Here is a 23,116-nt window from a genome sequence, read left to right on the forward strand (position 1 = left end):
GAAAAAAATATATACGACCTCATTTCCGAGGTCCTGTATAGAATATTGAAAAATCAACATTTTATACGGAGCATCTTTGCTGCCAGTATGAAATGTGTTTAGTGGTTGGCATACAGGGTGGACTGTATTGCGAAGCGCCCATCCACCCCCTACCTCCCCCGTGATTTCCAATGGATCCCTCGTTCGTTTTTTGCCTCTTGTCCTCACTCACGCGGAACACATTATATACGAGTACGTACTTATTATACAATTTATTTTATAAATACGTTTTCAGATCATTGGGCATTGAAATTGGTAAATAATTATCTTGGGTACGTCGATTTTGATGGAATACTTTATTTAGCTAGAATGTTTGCTCGCAGTTTATTCGCAAATTAACGTGCCTTTAAGGCCCTGTAATTACTTTGTTTAGCAAATATTATTCCGAATATTTTAACTGAATATTTGTATAGTAAACGGTAAATGTAAGTATCTTTTGAAACACCCTCTATTTCTAAGAAGTCTAAATTAAATATTTATACTACTTTATTCAGTTTTAACTTTTACTTATTTAGATGAGTGGAAAATTTTGAGCAAACTGTCTTTAGGCAATTAAAGATTTAAGTGGACTTGAAGGTATTTACGTTTTGAAGTATTGCCCATCAAAGTACCGTTAGACGTGCTAATTTCAAGCACGCTTCAATTTTATTCTTGCTACTTATGGTCAAATACTCAAACGTAACATTTTTTTGGAATGAACATAAAAGTTTAAAATACTTCTACATATTTGGTTTACTACTTTTGTCGCAGGCTTACCATTTAAACTTAAACTATTCACATTACATACACAGTTTCACAATAAATAAACGAAGCATAATAATATAATATCAAACTCAATTAGGACGCAGATTTTCCGATAACTCTCCCTCCGATGAAAGATAACAAGCTTTATATAAATTTTAGAAGCAAAATATCTACAAAATATAATCTCACCGTCGGCTGCGTACCAGACGAGTTAGTTGAAGGCTGACGCATAATTGAGTAACATGAACACAACGCCGACAAAGCCTTTTAACGCGTAGATAACGCCCGATTAAGATCATTTTATTGTTTTCAGATAAAAACCTTATTTCCGTAAAGCTGACTTGGATTGTAATAAAGGCCGGCTTATGTTGGCTTTAAATACAATTGAGTGCATTTTGAATAAGTGTCCGGCTTTTGGGCTTAAGGTTTTGTAATAGTCACTTTTCAACAGTTATTTTTAAAAGTGTCTTTGACAATTCCAGACTATATACAAGGACTATAGGGATGATGACGGGGTATGGAAATTAAAAATCTATTATGGCTCTTAGTTACGTAATTAAAGAGAAAGAAGAGAGGTTGCACGATATTTCAAATTATATATCTTCGACAGTATTTGTTTCCGGAAGATAATAAAAAATACGTGTATAATATTTTAAAATAATCTGCAAGACATTAAAATAAAAATTAGTCATCTACCCTAGACTTACAGACTTCGAGCTTTTACTTATCTCAATAATTATTTACTAGACACTGAAATCAACCCGGTGACTTTATGCTCGGTAGTCGCGCTTGCGATCTTAATAAATAATGTTTTTAAGAAGTTAGATGATGACATTCGATTAAGAGCTGCTGCCACCATATTCACATACATGATATTTATTTCTGGCCAAAATTTTTAAATAAATTTTCGTTTACTGAAACTCATCTCTTTCGGGATCTTTCTTGTGATGGCGTTGTCGTGTATCACAAAATGAGATCGGCGGTGAAGGAAATGCATAATTTAATATTGTGGATACAAAATCTTTGGACGGGACGTCAGCATTTGTGGTTCATTTTTGTTCCAAGGTTTTACTAAAAGTAATACCGTTTGTGAGACGTCTTGTTTAACTTTTCTATTTAATTTTGTATATTTGGTTTTGAATTTTTCCTGTTCTGGTTTTGTTTTATCAACATAATTTTGCTTTAGATCTCAAGTTTTACAGTATTCGATTTCAAGATAGACATAATAAAATCTTGTAACACTACCAATAATGCATTAAATAAAATATGTTGTCGAATTTCACTTTTACAAATTCAGAATTTTGTACCTAAAAAAAAAAACGCGATGCACTATTAAAGTTATTTTTATTTTGAGGATTTAAAAGGTTTTCTCGTACCTTTTAAGTCTTTTATTTTTAGTTTTCATGGTTAAGTGGGACCTGAATAAATGAGAAATCTTCACAACTGGAACTCATATTGAAGTCCCAACACTGAAACTGAATTACCTCTAATAGTGGGGAAAAACAATCCTCTTTATTTGGGATTCGTTCTTTCAATTTATCATCATAGTTACCTCTATAACTGAGACAGCAGTTTTAAATACATAAACCTCAGTAACTGAGACAACATAGTTTTGTTTGTTTACTTACTTATTGTTATTCTACCCGCATATATAATACATTTATTATTTCACTGTGACTTGTAAGGTCAGCTGAAACCTTTTCCGTAAGGCACGTTTAGATTGCAATATAGATTAACTCTGTCTGTAAGCTTAGTTTTGCGTAAAAATGTCAACCTCTAAAAATCTTCTAAGACTTGTACAACTTGGTTTTGTGTCGTTTTACCTTAAAAAAGATTTGTATCGGAGAATGGACATAAATGTTGAAGGAATTTATTTAAACTAAAGTATAACGTACTGGACTTATCTCGCGAATTTTAATTTTTGTGTAAGCCATATCATGTCTGTTTTAAACAACCTTGCCACACACTAGGATTTTCTCCTGTGTCATGGATGCGTTTACAACGATATAAGTTTACATATACGTGACACCCAAACCCGAAACAACGGCTTGTGGATTACACAAAGATTTGTTCTATACGGGAATCAAACCGCTCCACGTTCAATGGGCGGTCTTATTACTAAAAAGCGATTTCTTACAGACAATCTTTCGATGGGTGAAGAGTAAGGAAGAACATGGAAGTCACAAATGTAATCTGTTAGTAAAAGTTTAACAATAAAGTATCAAACCACGCACATAACGTCTCCCACAAGGCAGGAGAAGGCATTGCATTATTTTCTCCCCTCGAAAAATGGTACTGTTAGCACTATTCTCTATTAATCTTGTCACATTATGTACCTGACATTACATGAGATGTCCTTTATTAAATCTCGGATGACAGCAGAAGCTACACATAATACTTTATGGCAATAATTCATAAGTAATATCGTGCCGAGTCTTTGCATTTCCGACGGAAATCGATTCCCAAGGTTCCTTCCTCGCATTATGAGCTGTTATGTACGATTCTTTCTGAATAAGCATTAACTAGATTTCGTATATCTGAATATATTCATAGTAATGAAGAAGATTATTCAGTAGAAAATTCCATGTAACAGAAAGCGTTTTAATATTTCGTCTTGTGAACGGATAACATACGATTTTGTCACATTAAATTGAAATTTGCTGACATTAGTTGGCATTAGTCACATTTGCAACTACTAAACACGTGTTCAGTACATAAATACATATATCCAGCAAAGTTTGGCATACAATGTTGAATATATACATGCATAGTACATTACAAACAGTTGCTACGGCGTAGCAGTCAGCGTAGCACCGGCTACGCTATCGTAGCACATAAACGATTTGCTACGAGGGCAAGCGTAGTGTAACGTAGTAACTTTATGCTAGGCTTTCATTCAAGATTCGTTAGGGATGAGTGAGCTTAAAATGTCGATGGAGCGTGAACCGAATTCGTAATCCGAGGTTCCGTACCTTATGTCTGACAATAATACATTTCAGTTTGTAGTAGTAATCAAGAAATTGTGCCTATAAGGGCGAGTTTCACAAGCAATGTGTGGATAGCGGCTATGTACTTTCACATAAGTTTATTGGGTATTTATATGAAGACGTTAATAAAAGTAATAATTTCAGACTCAAGGTCAGATTTTTTGGCTCAATCGTACTTAGCCTCGACCTTCTGTTAAGTTCCCTAAAAAAAGTTGGAAACGACACAGTCATGAGTTATTTTTCACTTGTTTATGTTGGCATACATCCCATGGCTAATGGGGCTTGGGTTTTAACCCCCACTATTTGGCACTATCAGCGGCCAACGGTTTAATGAAATGTTGCCGCCCCCCATACAATTAAACATCGTACGTTTTAACTGACGCCATTATTTCTGGCTTAATCCACGTCAGCATAAATTTAATTGCTATTCAATCGTTTTTGTAAACGACGCGTAATTGATGAGTTTTTTGTGTGTGTTCGTCTTTTTGTATATTGATATGGATGTGGGATTATTTTTGTTTTTACGTAGTTCTTGTTCGTTAATAAAGTATATATAATTCTTCTGTAAGTGTGTATGTCACTGAACTTCTCTTAAACGACTGGATCGATTTTGATGAATTTTTTTGTGTGTGTTCAAGGGGATCTGAGAATGGTTTAGATTCACAATTTTGTCCGCTGGACAATGTTTTTTAATTAATCAGACGTGTAAACAGGACAACGTCTGTCGGGTCCGCTAGTTCACTTATACGTGTGTACGTGTAACGAGTAGTTACACATCATATTTCATAAGACAAAGAATACTATTAAAAATAATGTCGAATCCTTTAGAATTGCTTTCGGCTTTAGGAATGCTTTAGTATTTGATAGGCTACTTTATCACCTGTATTAATTACAATGTTAAACACTACATACGCACACTCTTCATAATTTTTTTTTTCAGCCTTTTTACATATCTCTTGTAACGTCGATGTACCTTTTTGCTTCAAAAAAAGAAAAACTACGAACAAACTATCGTACTTATTATGAACAACACTCACAAAACAGTCGCTAGTCCCAGCGACTTCCGCGAACCGAACAATAAGCGCAACACGCAAAAGTTAGAGCCGGAAACGTGTAGCTATGGAATTCTCATCTCATGCCCACGTCAATAATTGGAGCGGTTGTTCATGTGTTTTTTTTATTTGTGCAGCCGTGGTCTACCCGGGCCCCCATTGTTCGAGCGCGGCCACCGAGCCCGGGGCCCCCGCGACCCCCATGCGCCCCACCGACCCACCGCCCGACGTAAAACGGTTCGTATTTTTCATTGTTGCTTTAAAGCCTTATAGGTTTTGCTTTATTTATCCCCTTTATAACTCTACGTAGAAGATAAATGCTAGGGGTGATGTTCTGTTTTTGTCACTATTTAATGGTTTTGCGATGGGACTTCATAGTCAAGGGGTTACAGATAAAGTTTGTTATTTATTTCTTGCTGCTAGTTGTACCTCTAAGTAATGTAAGTTACTTTTGGTTTCATGTATTTAAATCTTTTAAATGATATTAGTACTTAGGTTAATCTATAGGATTGGTTAATTGTTAAAATGGTGTTTTAAAATTGTGAAATTTTCAGTCGTATTTTCGTGTTTCCATTTGATATATGAAAATCTCCTCTTCTATTTTATAATCATTACAATTATTCTAAAATTCACAGAAAGTATACCGTACCTAGACCTACTATCGACTTACTTCTTTTTCTTTAACGTTTTTGTATTGTTTGAGTAATACTCTTTTGGTAGTTGTAATTGAATTCATATTACGTGTTTAATATTAGTTTAACCTTGTTAGTCTACTATTTTATATTAATTTGTTTAAGTTTCTCTATGTAGGCATTACATGTAAAGGTTTGGATTGAATACATTGTTTTATGTAGGAGGCTTTTTTAATAATATGTCTACGTTAACTTAGTTTTAAATTTAATGGATTCATGAAGCGTAGACATCAATGTACATAAATGGTTACATTTAAATATTGAAAGCACACTTATGATTACATTGTTCATTCAAAAGGGTACCTTGTAATATTTTTAATATCTGGAAATAACATTTACACAAATAATTAAAAGTGAGATCGTTAAGCCATGTATCGATGCCATGAGAAAACGAGCAAACAATTAAAACGGCTTCCCAGAGCCCGTTAAGACATAAAAATCAATGACGTAAAAATGCTCCCACAAATTAAGCCGTTTCCTCTAAAACGGGACGATTAAATCTGACTCAACTTTTTAATTGGATTAAGCAACTTAATGGTTTAAAAAAGAGAGAAGGACGAAAATCAACCCTTACAAAACGTCATTATAAAAATGTTTAATAAAAAAAACAAAAGGGTATCGCTGTACCATTTTGTTTTTGGTGTATTATGAACCGCTAGCTTAATGCGGGGGTAGAAAATAAAGATGGAAGGCCAAGAAATGGTTCAAGGAAACTAGGAGCCTTTTTAGGGTTGACTTTTATTAGCTTCATAATTTTGTCACAGTTCTGTATTTAGATGGCCTCGATTTAGTACGACAAGAGCTTGATAAGGTCGTAGATTTAATTTATGGAATGACAATTGTGCTATTTAGGGTATTTTGATTTAAAGGTATTATACAATACTAGCTTTTAATCCATGGTTTCAGCGGTGTGGCTACGCAACGTCACGCCTTTTATCCCCGAAGGGCTAGGCAGAGGTGCAAGTTTGGTTAGTCGAATACAAAGTAGTCCATGTGTCATTCTAGACTATAAGTCATCTCTATGTACTTTTCCTTCAGATCCCTCGGGCCTTTTGCGTGAAAGAGTAATCTAAGAACATTATATCCATTCATACATTCACCTCAAACTTTCACATTAAATAATATTACTACAACTTAAATATATACTCATATTGCAATACAAACTTCACCGTCGCCATCTTGAGACGCACACGTTGCTCAGAACTGACTCACGAACCACAGATAATAGAAAAGCTAATCCAGTGATTCACAAAGCTGTACATTCATATTCCGAGCAGCCACATGTGTCCGGCACGTGTCCGGCGACCGTCCGACACGTCCGACTTATCTCGTATCCGATACGGCACCGGACCGATACTTACGATTTATAGGATTGCGTGTGTGATTGTGTTTTGTTGCGAAGATTCTAAATGAACACTCGTTCTGTCACGTGTTTGTTTGTCTCTGGAGATTTCTTGGAAATGTTTTGTAGGTAGGTATTACTTATTGCGTCTAAAGGATATTAATGAAGATATGTTGGCAAGTTTGCTTGTTGAGATTTGAAACTAAGAATGTACATATTTGGATAATAGTCAGAGTTTATTTGACAATTCAGAATGAGCATTTTTAATATACAATACATATGTACATCTACATGCCTAAATTTTACGTTTATTACGTGGAACTTACTTTAATGTGCAACAGTGTGGGTTGGCGGTTTCAAACTTATAATTAGAAATTATAAGCCCAGGTTTCCTTACGATGTTTTTCTTCAAGTAGGAAGTACATATAACTCTGAAAATGTCACATTGGTTTTCACCGTTGGTAGGTTTCGAACCCGCACTCTCATGTACGAGAAGCGTCTTAAACCTCTAGACCACCACGATATTACAGTAATAATAAGAAGGTTGATTACTAAGAATAATGAATAGAGAATCTCAGTATTTCTTTATAATATTAATTGGTACCTCTTCACCTGGCTAACAATCTATTAATTATTTTTAATAAAATATTTCATCGCTTTTACAAAAATAATGGAGAGAAAAAAGTATAAAAGATAATTAATGGTTTGAAATAGTTAATAATTAAGCTCTGTAGTGTTTGTCCTATCTAATTACTAAGGCTTAGATTTTTAAACTAAATAAAGAACCTAAAAGAACAAAAGTGGTAAATGGCGTTATGTTTATAATATATTTTCTTAAACCTCAAAACAGCATAGTTTTCCAAAGTTTGTCATTCTGCTCTATCTCCAACCCGCACTAGATTGCCACATTTTTTAAATCCCAATTTTCTACGGGATAAAAGTAATATATAGTTGGGTTTCCTTCCCAATCTGTATGCCGCATAGCAATGAGTTTCGCGGTATTCATTGCTCGACGGCTCGCACGTCTTACACAGAACCTATTTGCGCGAGTAAATAAGTTCCGTGGATTTCGTAGTTACTCTGAGTAGTGTGTTAGGTAAGCAAACAATCTATCTTGTTCAAGAATTTTTACGAAAAATATATCGTGTGTCAACCCTTTTAGACTAGAGGAAGAATAGAGGAATTTTTCCGTGAGTAAGTGTTCAAATGGAGTGCCTCGAGAACCGTCTATTCGGTTAGTTATTCCAAATGCGACAGCTGAGTGCAATCCTTCGGGGTTTGTCTCTGCATGTCTGTGTTATTAGATTTTTTGATTTATACTGAACTGTAACAGTAGTCTGGAGTTTAAAATATTTTGATCTGTTAATACAGCAAGAATATTTTTAACTAATATCCAAGGTTGGGTTTGTTACTTCAAATATTTTTGCAAGATTGAGATAGAGATGAGTCTACTGAGTGAGTCTTATGCTGTTAAGGTATTTTCAATACTATTTATTGGATAGATCCGGAATGAGTCCAGTACTTTAGAAGTAAGAAAATGTATAAAAAAATTGTTTATAAAACAATTCTATAATTATTCTAATGTTCAAATCTCTCATGCCATAGATAAACAAGTAAATCAGCGTATAGTTCCAAATAAAACGAGCACTAAGAGTGAAGAGTGATCAAAATTAAAGTGTAAATTGTATTTCAATTGCAGAGCCATTACCAACTACAAACACGCATATGTTTGAGCGGTAGCTTTTAGAGTGAGTGCGAGTTATCGCTGTTTTACGGGAGCTGCCGGAGTAGGTAGTGAATGGAAACCACAATATTATTCAAGCGACCTGGAATATCGAAATATGTTGTGTTGGTCCGGAGGTTTAAGACGTTCGCGTTTCATGCATGATGGTGCGGGTTCACAATCTACCAACGGCAGGTACCAATGTGACTTTTTCTGAGTTACGTGTACATCCTAAGACTATTTAGACACCATTGACTGGTGCGGTAAAGGAAAACATCGTGAGGAAGGCTGCGCTTATAATTTCTAGTTACCACATAGTCTTATTTTAATAACTATTTTCAACTTAGTTTATATTTGTTATCCTACTGCCTCATTGGTCGAGTGGTTGCAAAGTGCGACTGCTGAATACAACGTTTGGGTCTCGAATTTTTGTTCGATTGCCCGGGTCGGGCAAAGTATTACTGGGCTTTTTTCGGATGTTTCGAAAATTTCTCGGTAGTAGCACGGAGTCTGGAATTGTGTCCAGGATATGGCATATTTAGGCTAACGTCCCAAACCTATTACATGGGACTTATAACAGAAATGGTGAAAAGTGGGTGTACATTGTATGTGCACCTCTGCCTACCCCTTCGGGGATAAAAAGGCGTGACGTTATGTATGTATGTTATCCTACACTATGTACACAAATATTCCAAACCCATTACATATTAAAAAAGAATCCTTTCATCTTGAACAAATACAATAACAATAATTCTTCAAGGTCGAATTGTGTAGTCTCCATTAACTCTATACCCCGAGCCACCTGGTAGTAATGGTATACACACAGCTACATAAATACAATTACGTATGGATACGCGACCACTCAAACATTGCCGTGGGAAAAAGTATTTACTTGATGGAATTCCGTTCGGTAATGAAAGATAAATATTTATGGAGTATAGAGTATACTAAGGGTATATATTTTAATGTGGGACACTTTACTGCGCGTTAGGATAAGATACTGTCTCGTTGATCGAGTGGTAACAAGTGCTACAAGGGGTCTCGGGTTCGATTCCCTAGTAGCATTACTTTCCCAAAGTATTACTGGGCGTTTTTCAGTTTGTTCGAAAAATTTTCAGATGTAGCACCCGCTATTACAGGGGACTTATACGACAAATGGTGAAAAGTGGATGTAAATTATAAATTTCGCATTACGTGTCGTAATGTGCACGTCTGTGTACTCCTTCCGGGATAAAAAGGCGTGACGTTGTTATTATTAGGCGAGGAATATTACGTTTATTTTAATATAACTTTGTTTACCACTTTTGTAAAGTGATAGTTACCTACTTGTGCCGTTTTAAGACAATCAATTATTTCTGGCGCTTGTTATGTTGATAAAGCAAGAAACCAATTTAAGTAATAATACGGTGTATAAACAGCGAATTTTGAAAAATTCCAAATGTGGTCGTCGAGTTTTAAGCTTTCAACTTCGTAATTATCTATATTATATATAGGCTTACACACGTAACTGTTTGACGAGGAACTCGACTAGTTTCAAGCCATGCTAGAGGCTTGTATTCATGAGCAGCATTCCGCAACACACGACGCAGCGACTGTTGCGCTGCTAGTGGCGATTCGAGTTTTGGCTTGAAACTAGTGGAGTTCCTCGTCAAACAGTTACAAGAGTACGATAAAATAAAATTAATTTACTCGTAGTATGTCTCAGAAATGTTATAATAAATTTTTTCTCTTGTCATGTTTTCAATGGAAACTCAAGCAGCTACTTTTCAACTAAACTTAATTAAGTACCCTATCGCCACATGATTTAGCCGCAGAACTTAGTTAACCATGGAGCTATTACGTGGTTACACGAGGTGCCCGCTTCATAGGGCTGTGTAAACAGAGTATAGTTGAGTGAACGTGCTAGCTTGCTCGTTTTGAACGGAGCCTGTATTCGATGCTTGAGTTTTAAAGATTAATGTATGTCGTAGTAGTGGTTACGATCGATCTAGTGATTTGATATATAGTTTTAGGAGAAATTAGGAGTATGGAGTTATATTATTATTTTGGTATCGGTGTTTGAGAGTATCGAAGTTCGGATTTTTAGTATTTTAACGGTTTAATGTACAAAGTGTTTTTCAGTAGTTTCAGTTTATGGTTAATCGGTAAAATTCTTAGTTATATCACGCAGTCAAGTTTTGTGTCTTAGGGCAACAGGCTCGTGCGCTCTTGTATGAGCTTTATGCATCTCTACCTACTTTTTCAGGAGTTAAATGTTATGTAAGCATAATTCATTTTATACAACGTATTTAAGTAATAATCGTTCATTAACATAAACATAAACAATTCATTAACATAAACATAAACAATTTAATACTTTACTAAAAAAAGGCTTGCAAAAACAATAGTTTTTCAAGTAACCGTGAATGCACGGCCCTTTACTGAATTTACAGCGAAGGTCCTTGTTTTCATGGCATTATTTCGCTTTGTACGTGTGTTACGAACGTTCATTCACCCATTCTATGCAGTAAGGGGTAAGCAAATCCCCTAGGGGTGGGTACTGGGGCGAGAGTTTCCATTTTGTGTGAGAGTTCTTTTAATGCAATGTTCCCGGTACCTGTTGAAGTTAAATTCAATAGTTTTATAGATAGGTCGCTAACACTATCAGTTGTTTTTCTAGAGTGTTTTGTTTCTTCTTGGAGTAGTTGAGTTTAAGGGTGATTTTCCACCAAAGATGTGCTATGTAGTGTAGATAGCTAAGCTGTGAAACTTTTAAACGGTTTCCACTGCGATAGATTTTGCTATACAGCGAAGAGCTATGAAACGACACAGTATTAGCTATTTTATCCTTGCAGCATAGTTATATAGCACATATCAGGTTGAAAAGCACACTGAATATTGACTCTTTTGTTTTGTTTACCTATCAGTGTAGTTTATCGTCTAGTTTTCATGGTGGTTTCGACTCGTCTTGTAATATAAGATACCTCGTACATCTGTTAAGACTTTTGAAACTAATGTTACGATACAACTGTTAAGGTTAATAATAACTAATATTTTTCTGATTTTAACCCCCAATATTGATCCATTCATTGGATATCGTTTTTAATAAAATGGGAGTCAGTAATATATCACAGCTATTTTCCCAAAAGGGCTGCCTTGACCAGCATCGTATATCGTATACATGACAAGTGGTCACTCGCAAATAGGGGCCCAATTTGATTGTTTCGGGGTCTCTGTACATAATGCGCACTCATGACGAAACGTTTAGGGATATAGTTTTAAGAGAAAAAGATATTTCAGGTACATATCGTCACGCCTATTTTCCCCGAAGGGGTAGGCAGAAGTGCACGTTATGGCACGTAATGCCACTGTGTACACCCACTTTTCACAATTAATGTTATCCAGTCCCATGTAATAGGTGGTGAGCCAGTTTGCCATGGTTACCGGGCACATTTCCAGACTCCGTGCTACGACTGAGAAATTTTCGAAAAACCGAAAAAAGCCCAGTAATACTTCGATATTTGATTAATTTCTAAATTAAGTATCAGTCGGTTATGCAACATGAAGTTGCGTAATATGTCAAATGACAAATGACAGAATCACATTATAGACGATCGACGAACAAATCAACGGATGATGTCATATATCCTACATTGCATACAATGAATAACTGTTGGGTAGAAAGTCCCTCCGACTAGGCGAGGTGATCGCATGATTCAGGATGATCGGAGGATCCTCCTTTTCGTAGGGAGACACTAGATATAGTTGGTTACTGCATAGTCTCTTGGGACAAAACTGCTACTGAAATGATAAATTAGTGGATTTTTTGTATATTTCTAAAAATAGGTGCAACATTTATTATTTATTGACGCACTAAGTGCAAAAAAGGGTATGACTTCAAAAATATAAATGTATTAATAACATCGAGAGAGATATTTATTATTTGACGACAAAATCTTATGACAGTCGTCCCGAGTCGTAGGAAGTACAGACGACTGACAATGGATGTAACTAAAAATAGATTTACCCTTATTATAGTGAATTGTGTGTTGTGTAAAATACAGACCTATTGAATCTGATGATCGATCAATAGGTTTACATCCCACATGGGACCCATAACATCACTGTTAAAAACTGGATAGAAATATCTCATATCTAAAGTTAAACATTGTCGAGCATGTTTTATTCGGTCATTGGGCTTGTCTACAACGAGTATTTAGTTTAACTACTTTAGAATGGATTCTTATTAGCAAAAAAAGTAATACTTTGCACTGTTTCATAGTAAGATTACCAGGAGGCCTACTCTAATTCAACGAAAAACGAAGTTTCATCCGAAACTTCGCAGATTTCGTACTACAATTCCATTTATTGCGAACTTTTGTAAACAGATGAACAAATGAAAGTATAAATAAAGAAGGTTTTGATTTGAAATTAAAAATAAAACGTTATTTTAAGTAATTTCATTAGTAAATGAACAAAACCTATGGCCGAAGATTAAACGAAACTTCGCATTTGAGAACCGGAGTAGACCTACAGATGACCTTTATTAAAATGACATTCATTACATGATTGACGAGCAGTCAACAAAAATAATATGCCTCTGACCAGGGGTCCGATGATAAGCTACATCATTTCCACATTACCCAGGACTCTGTATGTGAAGTATTGGTTAAAGATAAATTAGAATAACTCCACCATTTATCTGGAGCGACCATTTATCACGCGCTGTCGAGGCCCATACAAAACCAGGCTCGCGTTTTTACGTTCATATTCGGTCAAACTTGGTTACAATGAAAATCAATTACAATTTTTCACATACATGTAAGATACTTTATATATGAATGTTTGAAATCATTTTTATGTTTTAATGGTGTATTAATTAACGTGTTAAATAAATACAGAACAATTTTATCTCAAAAGAAGAGAGCACAGTTAGATTTTTCTCATTATAATTTTTAGTTTAACATTTACGTTTAAAAAATTAACTAGCTTCTGCCAGCGGCTTCATTCGCGTTACAGTGTGGAAAAAACTGTACTATCACCCAAGTTAGCTGCCCTGTCTGTATACCAAATCCCGCTTTCATCAAAATCTGTTCAGTAGCTTCAGTGTGATTGACGGACAAATATCCAAACAAGCACTTTCACATTTCGACACCAGCAATTTATACTACGCTAACTCGAAATTTGGTGGTTTTTTTATGCCAAGTTGCTTAAAATGTGTTTTTACATACGTCATAAAAAAATTGAGAAGAAATATGCAAAAATAAGAAAGTTACACATTTATAAAACGCTAAGTAAAGGTCCTTTTTGAAATCACTCGAATTATATTACGCCAACTATTATTAGCGGAGTGTGCGCGAGGATCACTTTGGTCAAAATCCGTGCAACACTGCGCTAACTCATAGTTAGCGTAGTTTAGTGCGTTCGTTTGTAACTTGGTCGTTTGTAAAATGAACTACTTAACGACATTTACATAGTAAATACTTATGTGTTAACGTATTAATTAGTTTATTAATGGTACGTTGACTAATCTTTTTGTAAGTAAGTACATGTTCTTTATAAAAATATTGAAATATGCATCAGATGATTGATCATGCAATACGACCTCCCGTACACACTACGCTAACATTAGTTAGACGTGTAAGATGTAACACTGATGCATTACCATATACGGCTAACGTGCGCTAAATCAAAAAATAGAAATAATTAAGGAAATAAATATGAGATATTACAATGAATAAATTAAATATTAAGCATAGAAATTTCAAAAAAGTATCTTAATTAATGTAAAAGTTATCACGTTTTTCCCTTTAAACGCCTCTACTGTAAAGTACGCTTTTTTGAGTTAGCGTAGTATCAATTGCATCCAAACGAAATATAACTTTCACAGTGTTATAATACACTTATATAAGTGAATTCATCTATTTTAAATCGGACTAATATGAATTCTGCCTTTTAAAAGAGGATCATACTCGTACAAAGATTCGACTTCTGTCACGTTAGTCAAAATGATTTTCTTTGCTCATACTGCAGTGTCCGCGGTCTCATTCAGGCGCCAGTCTCATCAATCATTAGGCTTTGTGCACCAGCCGAGGAATGGAAGAACCGGATCTCTTTCTACAAATTTCAGATTACTTGTTATGTGAACCTTATAAAAAACTTATTTCAACTACATAGTTGAATAGTATAGTATAATAGTTTTCAGGGGAATCGATGGTTTCTATTCATTATCAGTGATTCCACATCGAAGAGTTTATAGACTCCGAAAAGAGCTGTAAATCTATTAGAATGATGTCCACGGCTTCGCTCGCGTGTATTACTGTCTTTGTGACTAATAAAAGTAGGCTATATTATATTACTCCTTAGTACATCAGCTGAATGTCAATAAAAGTCCCGTCGAAATCGGCGCAGTCATTTCAGAGATAAGCCAGAACAAACAGACAGACAAAAATATTATTTTAGTGTATATGTCGTATGTAAGGCATTAAGCTTTTATTTAAATATTACAAACAGACACTCCTATTTCATTTATTAGTCTAGAATAGATTGAGTATTACATTTATGGGGACTTCTGTTTAACCCTTTGGAAACTATAAAGTACCAAAATCGTCCAATCAATAAACACACCGCCATATTAAATCAACGTCAGACCAATAAATTCAAATGATAAATACTCTCTGCTCCATATCATTGGTGTAAAGTACAGTATGGATTGAAATAGCGAATAATCAGTGGGTGATAAATTGGCGTGTCATCGCCATTAGATATTCAGGCATCCCATGGCAACTCCCATGTGATCATCAATCAAAACTGTCGATACGTTTGACGCCTGGTTTATAACAATCCCGTGTACATTTACCTACGGGTTAAATGCAGTGGTTATAGCCTATATGTTGGTATGTTATTGCAGTTATAATGCGGAATAGTTCCTATTTGTTTTACATTGAATTTGAAAAGTGTCAGCCGACAATTAAGGAAGATGATGAAATCTGATAATTCTACCTAGACTATTATCAAATCGATTTAGGAAAATAAATAAATAATACCTCCAATATTACTTATTATAGGAACATCCTTTTTATCGGGTGTCCCACATGTGACACGTCCAATTTTTTTGTATATACCTAGTCCAATAAAAATATATATTTGATTGAACTTGCTTCTTATCAAATTTTCTGAAAGTAAGAAAGCATCTTCACTAGTAAATTAAACTTTATACAACTTTTCTATGAAAAAGAGTTTATAAACATAATATTATATTGTTCATATATTTACGTTTTTACACAAGGAATACTAAAACACCTTAGGTCAGTTCCACACTAGCGTCTAATGTAAAGAATGTCAAGATCCTCACAAGTTCTTGAGCCAACAATGTCTTTTTATGATGAACAGTAACTTAACAGTCCTTGAGCCTCGTAGAGGCGCCATTGTGAGACAAGGTGGCGATGTATTGTGTTCGAAAGGACTCTCCTTAGGAATATATGTGTACTTGTAATAATGATGTACAGTTCGCCTCGTTATTTAGTATGTAAGTAAGAAAATAAATATTGAATAGGTCTCGAGACAGTACGTAATTATACGAGTAATAACTGTTCTTATTTAAGACTGACATCAAAAAAAAAAAAAACAGATATGTATGTTTCTTTGTCTGCGATTATCTGGTGATTGGGTGAACCGATTTTAATGCAGTTTTCATTTAAGTATTTGTTACACTTTAGAGCAAGTTTTAGTATTTCAACCGATATGTTGAAAAAGGTGGTTATCAGTTTAACTCATACTTTTATGGAATAGGGGGCAAATGAGCAGGCGGGTGTATTTATTTATGAATATTTGTTCCCAATAATATCATGAGACCTAAACCGGTTTTAGTGCAATTTTCAACAGATCCATTTTGTAACTTTAGCTCGGCTCATTAGCAGTGAGTAGTGAATTAATCTTAATTTTCGTACCTATATACCAAATAATTGAGCTGACTGTACGTACCTACGTCAGTTTGGTTTGTAATTTGATAGTTCTGTGTGGGTTTTAGTAACGATGCTGTGTCTTTAAGTGTGTTTGTCATATGTATCATACATATACATATGTGTGTATCGTTTGTGAGTCTGTGATTCATGAGTGGGTGTATTGTATTGTATGTAATATACGTGGTTATGTAAGTGGGTGTATTGTTATTTGTAAATATGTCTCTGCTTACCGCTTAAGGTACGGTGTTTTGTTCATTAATGGGGGTTTGCAGAGGTGTAATAATGATATGACAAATGATTAGGTAACGTAACTATTCCTTAGGTGTTTTTGTAAACGAGCAGACAGATCACCTGATGGTAAGCAATCGCCGCCGCCAATGGACTTCCAAAACACCAGAGCTGCAGAGACGTTACAAGTGCGTTGCCGGCCTTTTATGGGGTTAAGAATTTAAGGGTTGTAGGGGAATCGGGGATTGGGAAGGGACGTAATTGGGCCTTCGGTAACCTCTCACACACAATGAAACATAAAACAAGCTTTGTTTCATGTCGGTTTTCTGTGTATGGTGATGGGGTTGGTGTATCCCTGTGGATAAAAACCCGAAATCAATAAATAAGTAGCATTTTGTACCGATAATTATGTTGATTGAGGTTCTTTTAAATAGTCATTAACATTTTACCCATCTGCCCGATGCAAAATAAAAATAAAATATTTTAATTTCCGTAATGTATTGTCTCTATAAATTATATTTGGGGCCGATCATTTCTATAAATAAGTTAGTGCCACGAACTTATTGTCATATTGCTCAGATATCCAAAACTGAATGAGCCTAATATTTTCCGATCCGGAAATTGAATTCAGGCTTTTAAACCCATGACACAGTGAAGTGTGTGGCTATAAATTCGCTGGAACTATTAAATTGCAGATATTAAAGTTTACGATTTCAATCATAACTTTTGAAATTTATTGGATAATATGAAATCTTCTTGTCTGAGCCAACATTATGAAGAATGGTGGTTATTTTTGGACCATGTTAAAACTTTTTGATTTTTGAGATATATTTAATATACTGTAGGAAGGATCTGAATCTTCGAAAGTATTAATTATTTGTTTCCGTAATAAAATTAAAAAAATATGTGTCTAATGTTTTAAAATAATCTACAAGACGGACATTAAAATTAAAAATGTCATCTACCTTATTGTCAAAAAAATGGTGTTACAATAATATTCAAACCAACCTACCTTATCAGCAAATAAAAGACGTCGTTTTTGACACGAATCGAAAATAAATATCTAATTTACTGACAAAACATTAAAACGTTATCAAGCCAAAGATTGAGACCGATCCGTAATGGAAAAACTGAAACAATACCACAAAATGATATCCGATCGCAAAGTCATTAAGAGACGAAATCCATCTTTTAAATTGAACGTAGTATCCGTCTTGGGACCCGAGTAGAAACATGGCCGAGTCTTAACAACTCATTTCGTGGTTAAACAACGCTTGTTCTTCGTAAGACTCACAGTATTTATGTCCCTCAGATGCCGTCGTGTCCCGACCAACGAGACGAGATCCAACTTCCCCGAAGTGAACAAGTTACGTGAGTATCCATGATTTATTATGACTCGGAAAAAATAGGAAATTGTTCCACAGAATTCTTATAATGATCCCAGTGGTCAAGGCGAATATATCTTGTTAGAGTTTTATTTATTAGATTGTTTGGGTTTGGGTTTAAGAATTTCCCGTAATCAACATTGATGTAAAGCAATGGCCATTTTCCTTTCTCATTTATGACATCAAACAAACAATTCTAATTTACAAATGTTTTAATATTTAGGCGCAAATAAGCAAATGTTTAAAAGGCAAATTCTTGAAATAACATTAAGGAAACAAAATTCAACGCGGTAATTTTGTTTCCTAAAAAGAACCGTAATGCGGGATTGACAGTTGACAGCAGCGCGGGTAAAAGACGGGAAAATTATATATAAAAAAAAAACGTAAAAAAAGTAATTTTCTCGTGCAAATTGTGGAATCGTTTCTAGAGGAGCGAGGTAGTGGAGTGTCCTCCGTGATCACTGTATTACGCAACAACACGAAAATTAAAGAGCGTTTTATTTGAACCGTATTCGTTGGGAAACGTATCTCATTATGTGCGATGGAAATAAATTGGAACAGACTATTTGTCGAACACTTGGTTGCCGCTCCCGATCCGCTTCGATTCAATTTGGCCCAAATTTAATTGCAATTGAAATGGTTGAGTGAAACGAAATCCGCTCGTGGAGATTATCCTTTACGTACAGCGATGAAAAAGGTCACGTAATTTAATTTTAATAAGTGATTAAAACTCTAAAGTAGCTGAGTATAAGGACTATTTTGTTTTGTGTTTACTATTAGTTTTTTGGAGCGTTGGGGCTTGTGATAATGCCAGATTAATGCGTCGCTGTTCGCAAGCAATTTATTTTAACTCGAGACTAAAACGTTTTATACTTACCTGGTTCGTTTTAAGTGTTCTTTTTATGTTGTAAGAAATGATTTGTAGTGGAGGTACAAAAACGTAATAAGAAAGCATTTAGGTTTACTTATTTTAACGAGGTGTAGTGAGTTTAGTAACACGTGTTGCTAAGTGTTGCTAGTTTTGTACAGGATATAATAATAATGTACTTACTATGTTTAAGTTATTTTTGTTTTCTTTCGAAAGGAAAATGCTATCGTGAAGTAAAGAATTTGACAATAATCATTACACTATTTTAAGCAGTCTCAGAAAAGATAGATCCATTTCGACTAAGTTGTATACTGTATGCAAACATAAATTCACAATATCTACCAAACAATACATATATTTTATCAGATTTTTTACTCCAATTAAATAAGACCGTACTGTTTATAATTTACATCTATAAATACTAAACATGAACCCAATGAATAAATTAATAAGGTGTCATTTGGTGTATCAGTAGGTCCCAATTTCCTTTGACATTTATGCCATAGATATTCTGAAGGCACAATGACAGGTGCTGTCAATAGTGACGAAGGTGCACCGAATATTGGAAAAGAGTACTATAGGGCCTGATAATAGGTCGAAGTTGAGCTCCACATTATTCCGGCCAAATATTGTTAGGCTTTTGTTGTACGGTTACACCATCCATGTCAAACGCCTGGATTACAATACGAAAATAGAATGCTGACATGTGTGTGTATTTTTATTTATAAACAACAGGATGTTTTATTGGAGACGTTAATGTGTTAGATTTTTTTTCCTTATATCTAATATTATTTACTTGTAACACAAATGGTGAAAAGTGGGTGTTACGTGTACATTGTATAGCGGCATTACGTGCCGTAATGTGCACCTCTGCCTACCCTTACGGGGATAAAAGGCGAGACGTTGCAAAAAAAAAAAAAACATTAAAGATTTAGATCTACAACAAAATAATTAGATTCACCACAATATGATTAAGACTACAGAAAAAACAAAGTAAAATTGTCCACAGAAAACAAAGTTTGAATAAATAAACCACAAAAAAAAAAACTCCATAAGATAAATACTTAACATGTACAGAAAGGCGGGCACGGGAAAAATCGTAACACGTATCTCACATCAAGAGTCATAGAATGAGGGAGCGCCCAAAAAAAGGAATAAAACCTTTTTGTACAATTCCTTACGCACGAACCCTCATTTTGTATGTACCTGACTTCATTCCAGTTCAATTTTATCGTGAAGATAGCTTCAGGTACAAATTATCTTATGTTTATAAAGCATTTGTTGCAACGAGCATTATTATTATAAGACTAATGTGGTCTTTGATAGGATTAGTACAATACAAACAGCTGTAAAAATACTTATTGTCAAAAAATGGAAAAGTTTACTCAATATTTGACATAACTAACGTATTTAAGTAGGTATAATGTTATTCCTTCCATAACTTTTACACTTATAATAAAATAAAACCTTAAGTCAGCAATAAAAGCTGAGCACTAAACTCACCACATTAGCATTTCAACCCTAAAACTACGTCAGCGCCATCTACGAACGTAAAAAATGCTCATTAAACTAAAAAAAAATTTTTTTTTGCACAGGCAAGAACAAAGAAAGAGGCAACATATGGCTCATGTTCCGTGGCAACAAATATGTTTACATCCAGTGTTTATATCGAGACAACACTGAAACAAGCGACGAACTTAACAGGTATGTTTTGTGTTACTTTGTCAAGTTTATTTTTTGTTTTATGAGTTAAGTTTGTAGCTAAGTTACGGCTGTGAGGACCGACCGCTCTTAAGTTGGAATTAGAAGTGACTACTGATGGTTTGTGTGTGAGTGATCATTAACAATGTTGCGTGATATTTTTCTGTGTCAAAGATTATGTAATGCTGTGTTGGTCCTAGTAGTTACATATATATTTTTCTTTGCCCTACATTAGGATTCGCACTAGGAGTCGCGGGTGCGTTTACAAACATACAGGTACATGTTGTTTCGGGTCTGGATCCGAAACCACAATTGCTCCCACAAAGAGTTGCTCCGTGCGAGAATGGAACCTGCTATATGTTGCGCGGCAGCCAAAAGACGGACAGACTATTTATTTTTTTATTTGTTTATGTTTCATTTGTCTCATCATTTGATGAGATGATAAAAAGCAAGATGGAACACATAAATCACATATTTACATGTGCATTGTGCACCTCTACCTACCTCTGTATTAAAGGCGTAACATAAGATCGTCTTCTTACTAAGAAAGTCAATGTAAAGAACCTAATTATTGTCCAACAAACGAACCAGCCAATATTTTCATTAGAAAAACATTACTGTGTAAATAACAAACAAAAATAAAAGATAAAATATTAATGTTTGAAGGTATTCTAAGCTAGTTACGTAATACCGAGGGAATGAAAAGAAAATATACTACACGCGACTACACAACACATCAAGTTACGCACAAACCAGTATAACCTGACTGTTGAACGTATAGAAAGGTCGTATAAAGCGAGGCCATGATAAACTGGTTGTGTATAGGTTGTTGTGCAAAGGTACTCAATATGACGACTGTTAGTTACAACGGTAGAGGGCGCTTCGGAAGGACATGTGCCGACCTCATTTGTGAATGTCCTTCAGGAAGGTCAAGAGTGGAGTACTCGTTAGTGGATGTGTACTGTTAGATACTTATATGAACGTCGAAGATGTGAAAGAAATGTGTGAGGATTTATTCTTCAGTTTTTGTTGATTTCTATAAAGAGATGGAGTTTATTGCTCGTTCTTCTCCCACAGCTGAATAGTTTTGTGTCAGAGGAAACGGTCACTTACTTTCACAGCTTAGCTATTACATCTTCGTAGCACAGCACATCTCTGGTGGAAAAGCACCCTAAGGTATAATTTTACGAACCTTTTTACGATCATAAACTACAATAGTATATTTAATTTGTTCAATTTATTACTATTGTATTTACTACGTAAGCGTCCACTAAACCTATTTTGATCAAATTGAAAACTGACCCAACCTTAATGGGATAAAGTCTTGCATTTACTTGTAATCTCGGGTTCGATTCCTGGCCCAGTTTTATTATTGAATTTGTTTGCGGCAGAATTTTGTTGTAATAGGTAAGATTCAGTTCTTTGAATATTGGTAATACAATAGTACACGTAGCATAGGTAATGCTATATACGATATATCTTGCCGCGTACTGCTTAAAATTTAAAACTCTAAAATAGTGAATTAATAGATACAAACATGGTAAAATCTTTCAACATCTATTTATAATATTCCCATAATATACAAACAAAATCTAGAATTCGAAAACTAAACATTTCAAGTCTCCTATCTAGTTGTCAAATCGAGATAATATAATATCTTGCCAGATCAAAAAAAGAAGTAAGAAAATGTTGCCAAACTCATAATTAAATTCTCCAAAAATAACTTCGACCTGACTCCTTTATGAATAGATGAAATCCTTCATTGCCTTTATTTGAACGTGAAAGAAAGAGTATTATAGTTTATTAAAACCTTTTTAAACGTAGCTCATTGGTGAAGCCTTATGTATTTACTTCTAGGGAATATGCCTATTGTATATAGGGTGTATGTCACTGTGACTCTTTGTATTTTTTTGTTGTTCTCGGCAGGTGATAATACAATTAATTTCTTACAAAATTAGCTCTGAGGTCCCTAGTTCCAAAGTGGCTTATTAAAAAAAAATTTTCAAATTATAGTTATCGAAATATTCAAAATTTTTGATTTTAGTCAAAACATCCCGAAGTAAGTATAAAAACACAAATAAATAAAATTAAAAATACGTTTGATTTGAATTGTTTTAATTTTTATCTTATCCGTTATTAGTACTTCAATAAACATGTGTTAGACAGCACGGTTGGTGTAGTGACTGGGTAACCGAGCAACGTATAGCGTGTTCGTTTACCGCGCGAAGCAACTCTTTGTGTAATCTACCAATTGTTGTTTTGGCTGTGGGTGTTCATGTGTATGTGAAATTTGTATGTTTGTAAATGCTCCTACGACACAGGAGAAAATCTAAGTGTGGGGCAATGTTTAAAAAAAATACTAATACTGAGAGAAATAACATGTCTATTCTTTAAATTACTGCTTACCCCATT

The 23,116-nt window shown here is 34.7% G+C and overlaps 1 protein-coding gene across 2 annotated transcripts in view; it reads left to right on the forward strand.

Moving 5' to 3' along the window:
* The window catches only part of LOC118275619 (cell adhesion molecule Dscam2), a 120,732-nt gene that overhangs the window by 29,761 nt on the left and 67,855 nt on the right, over positions 1-23,116 (forward strand). For both annotated transcript variants that reach the window (XM_035593645.2, XM_035593644.2), the window contains exons 3-5: positions 4,960-5,059; positions 18,063-18,121; positions 20,599-20,707. In XM_035593645.2, coding sequence (XP_035449538.2) covers positions 4,960-5,059; positions 18,063-18,121; positions 20,599-20,707 — 268 coding nt within the window. The remainder of the gene's footprint in view (positions 1-4,959; positions 5,060-18,062; positions 18,122-20,598; positions 20,708-23,116) is intronic.

The sequence above is a fragment of the Spodoptera frugiperda genome, chromosome 8 (genome assembly GCF_023101765.2).
Source record: "Spodoptera frugiperda isolate SF20-4 chromosome 8, AGI-APGP_CSIRO_Sfru_2.0, whole genome shotgun sequence".
Classification (NCBI taxonomy): Eukaryota; Metazoa; Arthropoda; class Insecta; order Lepidoptera; family Noctuidae; genus Spodoptera; species Spodoptera frugiperda.